This window comes from Eleutherodactylus coqui, chromosome 3 (assembly GCF_035609145.1).
Source record: "Eleutherodactylus coqui strain aEleCoq1 chromosome 3, aEleCoq1.hap1, whole genome shotgun sequence".
Taxonomy (NCBI): domain Eukaryota; kingdom Metazoa; phylum Chordata; class Amphibia; order Anura; family Eleutherodactylidae; genus Eleutherodactylus; species Eleutherodactylus coqui.
The window spans coordinates 283,457,587-283,470,661 of NC_089839.1; the positions used below are offsets into that span (position 1 = coordinate 283,457,587).

The window sequence follows — 13,075 nt, forward strand, 5'->3', positions numbered from 1 at the left end:
GAACAAGACGCCTAACCGCTGACCAGGAATAGGTCACAAACACCCCAGTAGCCTCAGAACCGGGAGGCTGAAATACAAATAACCAGAACCCAATCCTCTCTTCAAGTTCATTATAAGAAAGGCCGGAATCTCACAATGGCTGGACACTTTCCCCCCCACCAGAAAGAGTGGCTACCCTGTGCGGGCGCTCACACGTCCAAAAAGGGAAACAGCCGCTCTGACATTTACAAGTTTGTTTTTACCCATTTATCTAGGTTATTTCTTCCCTTCAACCCCACCCACCCCAAAATGGAGGCGCACCCTGACCTCTGGACTGATCCACACAATGAGGAACGATCCCAGGGAAAAACATCCGAACGGGAGATCCCATCAACAACCCGAATGGAAAAACCAGAAAAGGACAAACGAATCTACGAACTCAAAACAAGGTAAAAACACTACACCATGGATACAAAATTGATGTCCCTTAATGTGAGGGGACTGAACTCCCCTCACAAGAGATCAGCTGTGTGGAGACGCCCTGGCCGCCCACGTAGATATCCTATGTTTACAAGAGACTCATTTTGTAAAAGACAAACACCCGAAATTCTCTCACCCTAATTATCCAGTGATACTTATGTCTAACGATGAGAAAAAAAAGCAGGAGTCCTCATAGCGATTAAAGACTATCGAATTCAAACTGCATAATTCTGTCATAGATCAAAGAGGCAGATTTATTATATTAGTATGCGAAATTGATGGGTTCCTGATGACATTAGTCAATATATATGCACCGAATGCATCCCAGATAAGATTCCTTAACAAAATAATGCGGAAAGTTGGGAAGTGTCAAAGGGGTCAGCTTTTATTGTGTGGAGACTTTAACATAATCGCTGATAAAACTCTAGATACCAACAGCAGAGGAAGATTAAACGCCCCTACGTTATCCCCATGGCTCTTAAAAGAAGAGCTATATGACGCATTTAGATGCATAAACGCAAATTCGAAAGAATACACTTTCTATTCTACAAGACATAAAACCTTCACCAGAATTGATATGTTCTTAACAAACTTCTTTTTATTACCAAGAATAAAAAATGCCTCGATAGGCACGGCCTCGTGGTCAGACCACGCTCCAATTTTTATGTCACTGGGACTATCAAAATCAGAACATGTTCCAAAAATATGGTGGAACAAGGTCTACCTAATGAAAGCTGACCCTTATAAAACTCAAATCCGCTCTGCTATCCAGGAATATTTTGAGACCAACGACTCCCCTGACTTGGGCCGGTTCACATTATGGAACGCGCACAAGTCAGTCATTAGAGGTATAATGATCAAACAAAGATCATACCACAAAAAAGAAAAGATAAAGAAATTGAATGACCTCCTCATACAAATAAAAGAACTAGAAAAACAAGTACAACAAAACCCGACGGAAATAATACACAAAAAATTGTTAAACACAAGGCAACAAATAAGAGACCATTTACTGCTAGATCACGAGAAACTACTAAGAGCATACTACACAGACAATAATAAATTCAGTAGTTATATGGCCCGCAAAGTAAAGCAGAGACGTATTAAAACCAGAATACCGTTTATCAAAGCACCAGATTCGGAACACAAAACTAGCAACCCAAAAGATATAGCGGAGGCGTTTTCCAAATTCTACGCAAAATTATATAATTTAAAAAACGATGACTCAACAACAAAACCTAATGAAGAAAAAATTAAGAAATTCTTGAAAGACATAGACCTACCGAGGGTGGACATAAAACAATTGGAAACACTTAACGCCCCTATCTCCGTCCAGGAAACACTCAAAACAATTAAATCCCTAAAAAAAAAAACAAAGCCCCGGGCCCTGATGGGTATTCTAACGAGTACTACCAAATATATGGGGAAGAGTTGGCCATAAATCTCACTAAAACCTTTAACAACGCCATGAGACTTGGAGAATTACCCACAGAAATGCTCCAAGCTACAATAGTAACTATCCCGAAACCTGACAAAGACCACTCCTCACCGGCAAATTACAGGCCAATTTCCTTATTGAACAGCCATACGAAGGTTTATGCAAAAAACCTAGCCCAAAGACTAATGGGAATCATCCCAAGCCTGGTACACAGCGACCAGGTGGGCCTCACACTGGGTCGCCAGGCGTCGGACGGCACAAGGAGGATAATAGACCTCTTGGCCGCAGTGACGAGGCTGCGAACGCCTTCTCTGCTCCTAACCCTGGATGCGGAGAAGGCGTTCAACAGAATCCATTGGGGATACGCTTTCGCTGTACTAGAAAAATTCGGTTTTAAGGGGGACATATTCGGAGCTATACAGGCCCTATATTCATCCCCAACGGCGAAAGTACTGGCCAATGGTGTCCTGTCTAATAGTTTTCACATCACCGACGGTACGCGCCAGGGATGCACCCTCTCCCCCCTACTATTCGTACTTATGATAGAACCATTCGCAGAAAAGATCAGAACGGACCCGGAAATCAGAGGTATCCCGCTCCCACCCCGCCAACATAAAATTGGCTTGTTCGCGGATGATGTCGCACTGATCATGACTCACCCCTTGACATCCCTCAGAGCAATCACAAAAAACATAAACCAATTCGGACAAGTATCATACTATAAAATAAATGCCCATAAATCCCAAATATTAGGCATCAACATACCAAGAAAACTAAAAAAGACCATCAGGGAAGAATTCCCATACTCGTGGGAATCAGAGGAAATCCCTTACTTAGGACTTAAACTTACATTACCCCTAAACAACATGCCGATAAGCAACCTAAACTCCTTAGTAAATTCTTTACAAAAAGACCTAGATAGGTTTGAGAAAACAGAACCCTCGTGGCTAGGGAGAATGGTACTATACAAGATGATGGTACTGCCAAAAATCCTTTATATATTCAGAACCATGATATTGCCTATCCCCCAAAAATATTTAAAACTCTTGCAAAACCAAATGCTAAAATTTATCTGGAACAAGAAGAAACCCAGAATGGCTGCCTCCATACTATTTGCCTCCAGAGGAAGAGGAGGAATGGGAGCCCCCAATATCACAGCCTATTATAGAGCCACCATAATCCAACAACTAAACGCCTGGTGCACCCCACAAAATAACATAAGCTGGCCAGAAATTGAAAAACAATTAAACGGAGGTGGGAGCCTCCGCACTTTACTGCTGTCAGCTGCAATTGACCCAAACACAGCAACCTCAAATAACCCAACGATCAAAACCTCACTAGAAGCATGGTTGACTATAATGGAAATATCCAAATCCCACCTCCCGAGGAAACAAATACCACTCCCAATAGATGTACTAGAACGATCGATTCCCAACCTATCACTAAAGAATTGGAAACAAACGGGAATTAAGCTACTGACAGATATTTATAGCGATTTTAAACTGAAACCCTTTGAAACATTGTGTAAAGAAATAAAACTTACCAACTTAGACCTTCTACAATATAGGCAAATAAAAAGCTTCCTCTCAACCAACAAACAACTCTCGTTAACACTGCCTATATACCTATACAACCTACTCTACTTACAGAAACCACTAAAGAACAAACTAAAACACTGGTACGAAATACTAAACGGAGAAGCCCCAGAAGAACCTAATAAACAGAAAAAAATTCACATACTTAATTGGGAAAAAGACCTAAAAATCTCATACAGTTTAGACTATTGGATTAAAACATGTAACTGGGCCCACAAATGCACATTAAGCGCCAAGCTACTAGAAGTCCATCAAAAAACGCTCACGAGATGGTATTACTCTCCCCTGAGACTTGCACAATTATTCCCAGGGACCCCGGGACATTGCTGGAGAGGCTGCAATGAAAAAGGCTCCCTTTTACATATATTTTGGGAATGCACCCACCTACGTCCACTATGGGACGCAATCTCCACAATTGCATCCAAATTATGGGGGATCAAAATAAAACTCAAATCACAAACTGCCATCTTGTTGTTGGAGATGGAGAATCTCCCCCCTCGCTGCAGAAAATTCACGACCCACATGCTGCTATGTGCCAAACTATTGATTACTAGAAATTGGAAGTCTACAAAAGTACCGACAGCACAAAATCTCACACAAATCTTATCTGATCATTGCACACTTGAAAAGGTATACGCAATGAGACAAGACAGAATCTCTAATTTTAAAGAAACATGGCAACCTTGGATAGAGGGGACTAAAAGAAACCTAATTCCATGGCAGACGAACTAATCCCGAAAAGGAACCAACAAACTAAACATGTGGACAACAGATAATTATAGGGTTGCGCCAACAACCTCCAAAACCCAAGTTACCCCCCCCCCCTCCTCCAACCCTCTCCCCCCCCCACCTACCCTTGTTATGTTAGAGTGATAATATCTTAAATACCTGTGATTAAGTTAGGCAAACGAATCTAATGTTAAGAGAATGTATTCAATAATGACTTGTTATACTACAAATGAATGCGATTATTACATGTAATGTAAACTTGATTCACAATAAAAACCTATTGGAAATAAAAAGTAGCACTATATTAAAGAAAATTAAATAAATTTTAGTAGCCCAAGAAAAAAATAAATAAATGAATAAATAAATAAATAAATAAATAAATAAAGGCCATAAAATCACCAAATGCAGAAAATCACTAAAAAGGGTTTGTTGTAGAGATGAGCGAGCACCAAAATGCTCGGGTGCTCGTTACTCAGGACGAACTTTTCGCGATGCTCGAGGGTTCGTTTCGAGTAACGAACCCCATTGAAGTCAATGAGCGACCCGAGCATTTTTGTATATCGCCGATGCTCGCTAAGGTTTTCATTTGTGAAAATCTGGGCAATTCAAGAAAGTGATGGGAACGACACAGAAACGGATAGGGCAGGCGTGGGGCTACATGTTGGGCTGCATCTCAAGTTCACAGGTCCCACTATTAAGCCACAATAGCGGCAAGAGTGCCCCCCCCCCCCCCCCCCCACTGTCAGCATAAAGATCGTTCTCCTCTGCCATAGCTGTAACAGCTGTGGCAGAGAAGAACGATGTTTGCCCACTGAATTCAATGGAGCCGGCAATACAGCAGGTTCCACTGAAAGCAAAGGGCTGCTGGCGATCGCGGGATGAATTGTCGGGAAGGGCTTAAATATATAAGCCCTTCCCTGCAATTCATCCAGAAATGTGTAAAAATAAAAATATATACCGGCGTATAAGGCGACGGGGCGTATAAGACGACCCCCCAACTGTCACCTTATACGCCGGCAATACAGCGGAGCAAAGAATAAAAATCATTACTCACTTCCCCCGGCGTTCTGCGGTGCTGCTGCAGGCTGTCGCTCCCTCCTGATCCCCGGCAGAGCATTGCTTTCTGGACGCAGTGGTTGAAATCCCCGCCTCCAGAAACACACGTGCCTTCAGCCAATCACAGCCATTCAATGACATCATTGTCATTGGCTGTGATTGGCTGAAGGCACGTGTGTTTCTGGAGGCGGGGATTTAAAGCCCTTCGTAGAGAAAGCAATGCTCTGCCGGGAACCAGGAGGGAGCGACAGCCTGCAGCAGCGGCGCAGAACGCCAGGAGAAGTGAGTAATGATTTTTATTCTTTGCTCCACTGTATTGTCGGCGTATAAGGTGACAGTTGGGGGGTCGTCTTATACGCCCCGTCGCCTTATACGCCGGTATATATTTTTATTGCAACACATTTCTGGATGAATTGCAGGGAAGGGCTTATATATTTAAGCCCTTCCCGACAATTCATCCCGCGATCGCCGGCAGCCCATTGCTTTCAGTGGAACCTGCTGTATTGCCGGCTCCATTGAATTCAATGGGCAAACATCGTTCTTCTCTGCCACAGCTGTTACAGCTGTGGCAGAGAAGAATGATTTGTCTTCTATATGTTCTCAATGGGGTCGGCGCTGCTGCCGTCGGCCCCATTGAGCGCATATAGAGAAGAGAACAGGAATCGCAGATTGCAGATAGGTGTGATCTGCGATTTCTGACTATGGCCTAAGAAGGACCGTTGGGGTTCTTGAAGCCTAAAATAACTCCTAACGCTCTCCCTATAGCAGCTCCAGCACCAACAGCACTTTCCCTGAACTATGTCAGAATGCATCTGTGGCGAGCCGCGGGCGGGGCAGATTTTAATACTCGGGTGACACCTAATCTCGCCAGCCACTCACTGCAGGGGGGTGGTATAGGGCTTGAACGTTGCAGGGGGAAGTTGTAATGCCTTCCCTGTCTTTCTATTGGCCAGAAAAGTGCGCAAATTTCTCAGGGAAGAAAATGAAAGTAACCCGAACACCGCGTGGTACTCGTTACGAGTAACGAGCATCTCGAACACCCTAATACTCGAACGAGTATCAAGCTCGGACGAGTATGCTCGCTCATCTCTAGTTTGTTCCTTCAGGACCGAAACACTCTGGTCCTTAATGGGGTTAAAACTAGATAAGCTGATAAAAGGAGTTCCAAACTCTGAATCTCCTCTCAGGAGTGTGAAGCAGGGCGGACCACATTCACACGGACTACTACATAAGGGAAAGGCATTTTCAGATATACAACTAAATGCATTTGTACAAGGTTTGGAGATTGCATGGCCCCATTTCCATTAAAAGTCATAGGAAGAACTGATTCTGCGATGTCAAATGTTTTCAGCAGATCAGTAGTGGAAAATTAGAAAATGTTCTAGAATATTTAAACATTTTCCCGCAGCTGCATCTCCACTCACATCGGTACTCCGCTCCCAGACGAAGCATGAGCCGCATGGGGAAGACTTTGGCCCATGGTGTCTCCCACTTCTGAATGAGGATCCCAAACAGGTAGGGCTGTGCCGGAAGTACCAGGTCTTGAAGGGACTGGTATGTGGGTGTAACATACAGGAATCCGCCATGTTCCTTACTGCCCAGGAAGCTTTGGCTGACAAACGAGTGCCCCAAGTTTCCAATCATGTTACCTAGGATGGAAGCAAATTGAGATGCTAAACTATTGTGAGTATTTAGACAACAATGCTTGAAGTACGGTGAAGAACAGAGTAGGCCTTAATAGGTCCAAACTTGAGTGTTGATCATTTCTTAAAGGGGTTGTTTGGTTACCAGACAATATTTCCTCTATGGACCCAGATGTGCTAAAATAATAAGAGCAGCTGTACTTATCTGTCCTCAGCCCTCGTGACCCAGCGCTGCACCCCCACCGTGGTCCGGGCGTTTGTTGTGGAGGAGAACATCACCTAATGTCACTTGACCGCTGTGGCCGTCATCGTTCTGAACTCCTTTAACCATGGCACCCAGGATGTGAGCAGTGATGCCAGGAGTTTAGAATGATGATGCTGCACCAGTCAGCTGGCAGTCAGTGACGTCATCCTACATAATCAACACCGGGAACATGGCGGGGCTACAGCACTGGATCAGAAGGGCAGAGGACACGCAAGTACAGATTCTTTTGTTACTTTAGCACAGCTAGACCAATAAAGGAAATGTTGTCTGCTAACAAGACAACCCCTTTAACATATTGGCAAGAGCATAACTTTAGGATTGTTGGGGTCCAACCGCTGGGACACCCACCGATTCCAAGAACAGGGGTCCCAATTGTCCTCACATGAATAACGTGGAGGACGTGCATGCCACTGCTCCATTCATTTTAACAACGGCACCCGAAATTGCCGAGTACTCATTCTTGTCAATCTCTGGCACGGATATTGGAATGAACTAAGCAGCAGTGTACATACGTGTGCTCTACTCTACTCAGGGGACCATCGGGACCGCTGTTCTTGGGATTAGTGGGGGTTCAAGTGGTCAGACCCCCACCAATCGTAAAGTTTTCCCCTATCCTGCGAATAAGGGATAACTTTAGATTTTGGTACAACCCTCTTAACTGCAAACTTTTTATAGAATGAACTTACAGGGGTTGGCCACTTCATATATAATCAGTACAGGAGAGTGAGTAATGCAGATATTGCTAAATTACTAACATACATTGTTCAGACGTTCCGTGACACTTTCTTCATAGGTAAGACCTATTCTCCCCCAAAAGCCCTGGTACTCCCATTTTATAAATGGCTGCTGATGAAGTGGCATGCAACACGGCCCCGTCCTTCAGGGCTTCCACTGAAATTGGATGTGTCCATTCGCATATGTGTGTTCTTATATATGTTACTAAAGTATACATTACTAAATTACTAAGGAAATAACCACTCCTCTAATAAACACTCCCCACAGCACACGTCACACACTTTTCACCAGTCGTCGAGAATTATAACAGTACCCTTTCCTCACAGATCATCTCACCTACCTGCTAATGCTTCCCGGTAAATTTCCACAAAGTGACAGAACACATCCCTGGGCAGGCATTTCTCGTCAGGCAGACACTGCAGGAGGATGACGAGCTCGGCTTGGCCCATGGCATGCATTCCTTTAGTGGTGAAGCACCAACACTTCCTGTTCACATCTGCGGGAAGCAAACACAGGCGGCACTAAGTGAACCTGCACTGAACCGGCTACCTATGACAGAGGGATGAGCGACTTACTGCAGATTCATCAGATTTCCTAATAAAGTTTGACTTGTTTATTATTAATAGATAATTTCATCAAACATTAGGTCAAAAACAGATATGGAAAAATATATGGCATTAACAGAGAATGGCAAAATAAATTTTGCAACCAGTGCCAGGCAGGGGCAAACAAAGTCATGGGACTCAACAAAAGTCTAGATGCAGATAATCAAAACTTAGTTTTACCCTATAGAAATCATCTGTCAGACACATAGTATTGTGTTTTAGGTGGCAGAAAGACATAGAAGAGGAGAAGATGAACAACCAAAGTAGGGAACAGGTGGAATATAGCATTAAAAGGGTAAATCAAATCTAAGTATTTGGAGAAACTATGGCTTAGGGGGAAACTTACAGAGAACAGGTCACCAGTATTGTGGGTATTAAACTGGCTGCAAGGTGCTATTCCACTTGTAAACACAATCAGTGACTTGTTCTTGTTAAATCCACTGCGTTCTGTATCACCCCAAAAATGTACTATTATAATTGCAGTCCATGTATAATAGTTTATTTCGAGTTATCTGAGCGGGCACCATCACTTCCCAAGTCACCGCTCTTTCCCCTTCCAGTCCGGCCTGATTGTCACCTCCGCTTGCTCCCCACGTCAGCCCGATCCTCTTTGTAATCCCGCACATTTTCTATCAGCTATGATCTCTGTGTCTAGGGCAATCATAAGCAATAAGCCAAGGAGTACACACCTCGACTTCACCGCATGCCAGAAACGGACGCCATTACCTTCTCCTTTGTAAAGACGAGGCTCACAAATGACAAGTCCTCTGTGTAAATCCACAGTGTAAGACCGCAATGCAGCACAAAAATCCTTCTGGCGGCAGGGTCTGACAAATACGCAGATGCACGGGTGAAGAGGAGGTGTAAAACCTTGGCCGACTCCGCATGAGCACACTAGATGGTGAGATCGCGGCCGATGAAGAAAGCGTGGGATTACAAGAGAAGGACACTGATGTCAGGAGCCGGGGGAAGTGATAATCAGGCTGGACTGTGAGGGGAAAGAAATGTGATTCAGGAAGTAATAGTGCCCATGCAGATGACACTAAATAATTTGCATATGTGGTCCACAATTATGAAATTAAGTTTTTGGGGGATGCAGGTCGCAGAGACTGCAAGAGGAACAGGTCGCAGAGACTGCAAGAGGAACAGGTCGCAGAGACTGCAAGAGGAACAGGTCGCAGAGACTGCAAGAGGAACAGGTCGCAGAGACTGCAAGAGGAACAGGTCGCAGAGACTGCAAGAGGAACAGGTCGCAGAGACTGCAAGAGGAACAGGTCACTGACTGTGTTTACAAATGGAATAGCATCTTGCTGGCAGTTTAATACCCCCAAACCAATGACCATTTTAATTATGGTGAACAAAGATATCAAAAGTCCAATATAGAGGTCTATGGGTACTTTTACATGGGCCAACTATCAGCCAAAAATCACTCAAAACAAGCAATTTTGACCGATAGATGTCCCGTGCAAAAGCTGGACCCGACTAGGTACCGAACAAGAAATCACTCGTTAGTCGCTTCATTTCAGCTCACTGAAACGCAGCAATTTATGAGCAACTTCTCACTCTGAATGACCACCTGTTCAGTGTAAATGGAGGCAGGCGGCCAGAAGAGATCCCCACCGCCTCAGTCACTGAACGACTATCTCTACTGTGTGAAAGTACCTTGTTCTAAAGCCTTGTTCTCACAAAGTATTTTTATGCAGATTTTGGTGCAGAACTTTTGAATCCACATCAAATTTTGCATGAAATTCACGTCTCATTGTTTTCAATGGGAATCCATTCCAACAGAGATATTAAAGTCACGTTGCAGAAATCCGTGATACAACGTTTATTTGATGCAGATGCAACATCAAGTCAGAACTCCGCCTTAAAAATCTGTAGTTACCCATGAGATTTCTAACACCGATTTTCCTTGGCAGAGTTGTAGAGATCGGTTATACAGGGTTTCACAAATATCACAGAGGGGAATTTACTATGTCTAAACAGATAAGGGTTTCGTGATGGCGCACTCTGCTACAGGATATCAGGATTCTTAAATCAATTTAAAAGGGGGTCTGGTAGTAAATTTGGAAAATATACAATATTACAAATTATCTGTATTAGATTAATGTGGATCTGGAACTAATTTGGAGTCGCAGTTGTTTGTTGCTGCCTCCCTCTACATAAACACTTCAGACTCAACAACATGACGTACAATTCACAATCTTCACCATTGCCAAAAGATTTGCATTCAGGACAAACACGAGGGGATCTGGTCCACCATCTTCCAGTTGTTGCATGACTGACATCTGGGAGGGACGTTCTTCCACTGCATAATCTAAGGGGGAAAAAAAATGGCCATTTCACTAGGATTATCCAACCAAAAGCACTTTTGGGTTACGCATCATATAAGCTTATGGGCTCAAAGTAGCTGAGTCAAGAGAAGTAAGTTTTATACTTACCTTCCCAGCCATTCCCTTGGTGTCATCGCTTCCACCCGCCGCCGAAGTGCATTGAGAGGCGCGCTAAGTAGTCCTCTCATTCTAATCTTAGAAAGGGAACGCTACTTAGCATGCAGCTCGGTGCACTACAGCAGCGACTTTCAGTTGCCGACATGGGGGAATGGCAGGGAGGGCATGTATATGAACCAATGCACATGGGTGGATTTTTGCTGCGGAATCTGGAGCAGGCGTCCGCCTTCAGATTCCGCAGCAATAACCCTCCATAGCATGCTATGCAGAAAAGATTCTAAATGCACAATTGCGGTTTCTACTCGGAGATGAAAAATCGCAGCGTGCTCCATTTTCCTGCAGTTCCCGCACGGACGACGTCCATTGCAGTCAACGGAAGCCAGCTGACCCGCGCCCTGTCCACAATTGACATTTCACAGATTCCGCGGGAAAAGCAGGCGTTTAAAAAAAAAGTCTGTACTGCACGTCTGGAAAAAAAGAGAGGTCCGCGCGGATGCTGCCACCGGCACACACAGGTACGTAGGGTCACCCGCCACGGTCAGAGACAGATTCCATAGGCAGAATCCCGACCTGCCGTGTGCATGAGGCCTACTAAGGCCTTATGTCCACTAGGTAATTTTAATTTCAAAATCCGTGGGGGGTGTCCCGCACACGTGATCCGCGCCCATAGGGATGCATTGGACACCTGCAGGTAAGTAAATACCTGCGGATGTCCTTTTTACCTGCTGCGCGGATCGTACGGGCGGGAAATCGCCCGCAGCATGCTCCATTTTCTGCGGGTTTCCAGCACGGACAGCTCCCGCAGGCTTCCATTGAAGCCTATGGAAGCTGTCCATATCCGCGGCACATCCGCAGCTGAACTCCTGCTCTCCCGCGCGGGAGTGTGGTAGAGCAGGAGTTCCTAAAAGCAGAAGTGCACAGCGCATGCGCGCGGCACGCTGCCAGCGTGCCGAGCACATCACAGGGCCAAAGAAAGAAGATCCAGCCGCGACGGAGGGCAGATCCGCAGCGTCCGGACAGGTGAGTTATTCTTATTTTCAGGCCTCATGTCCACGGGAAAGGAGGGACCTGCTGCGAGATTCTGCATGGAGAATCCGCGCAGGCCCGAATTTCCTGGTGGACATGAAGCCTAAGGCTTATGCGACGTTCCCCTCTTCTCTTGTGAGCGCCTGGCCACCCAACCCACAGTTGCAAAATCTCCCAGGCAGCCATGATTCTACAATACCATGATTAACTGCTTTATAATAAGGCCCATTAATGACTGCCATAAAAAAGGCATACCGGGGTCATTAAGGAGTTAAAATAACAAATGGTTAATCAAAAACAGGCCAAAAATAATTGCAGCACTTACGAACCGCAACTAATCAGTTACGCTTTTTAGTTTTCATAAGGACCTCTAAAAAGCAAGAGCTGCAACCTGATTTGGTGCTGAAGGCAAATGCTTCACTCTTGTTCTGTAGTAAAAGGCGCTCACAAACTTTACTTGCAGCCAATTACCAAAAAATGACAATCTACCAAAATCCATTTTGAGGAAACATTTCCCCTTTTCCTGCCGCCAATCCTACAACTAATCCCATTACATGAATGTGCAGGTAATCCGTATTGGTGTATTCCATGAAGCTGAGTCAATGATATAACGATCCCGATAACCGCTTGTAATAAAGAAGGCAATCATTAAATAAATAAATAAATAAAAAAATTACCTCCTTTGACACCAGTGGAGATGAGGATAGGGGGAAGTCCATCCTCCGGTATGAGGTTCATTGCACTGCCGACCTGAGTTATACTGCCGCAGAATCCAGATGTGTTCTCAGTCTACAAAACAAAAACAAAGATGGAGAAGAGGAGAAAAATAAGAATACTTAGAGAAATCAAATCATACAACTGTAAGGCCGGGCTCACACGAACGGAGCGGACTCCGCATACAGGAGGCCTGTAGCAGATCCTGGCTGTGAGCCCAGCCGGGGACCCTGTGTACCTCGCTTAACTGCACTGTGGATGACCGCGGGTCATGCGCAGTACAGGTTTGTTCAGTTTTTTTTTTTGCTTTGTTCGTATACTTTTCGCACCATCGCTTGGCGATGACGCAGGTACCCGTAG

The 13,075-nt window shown here is 44.7% G+C and overlaps 1 protein-coding gene across 1 annotated transcript in view; it reads right to left on the minus strand.

The window, feature by feature from the left end:
- ZFYVE9 (zinc finger FYVE-type containing 9) overlaps positions 1-13,075 on the minus strand; it is a 66,513-nt gene that overhangs the window by 16,570 nt on the left and 36,868 nt on the right. Inside the window, exons 7-10 of the mRNA XM_066597596.1 lie at positions 12,679-12,790; positions 10,720-10,842; positions 8,261-8,416; positions 6,702-6,926 (exon numbers count right to left, since the gene is read on the minus strand). Of these exons, the coding sequence (XP_066453693.1) occupies positions 6,702-6,926; positions 8,261-8,416; positions 10,720-10,842; positions 12,679-12,790 (616 nt within the window). The remainder of the gene's footprint in view (positions 1-6,701; positions 6,927-8,260; positions 8,417-10,719; positions 10,843-12,678; positions 12,791-13,075) is intronic.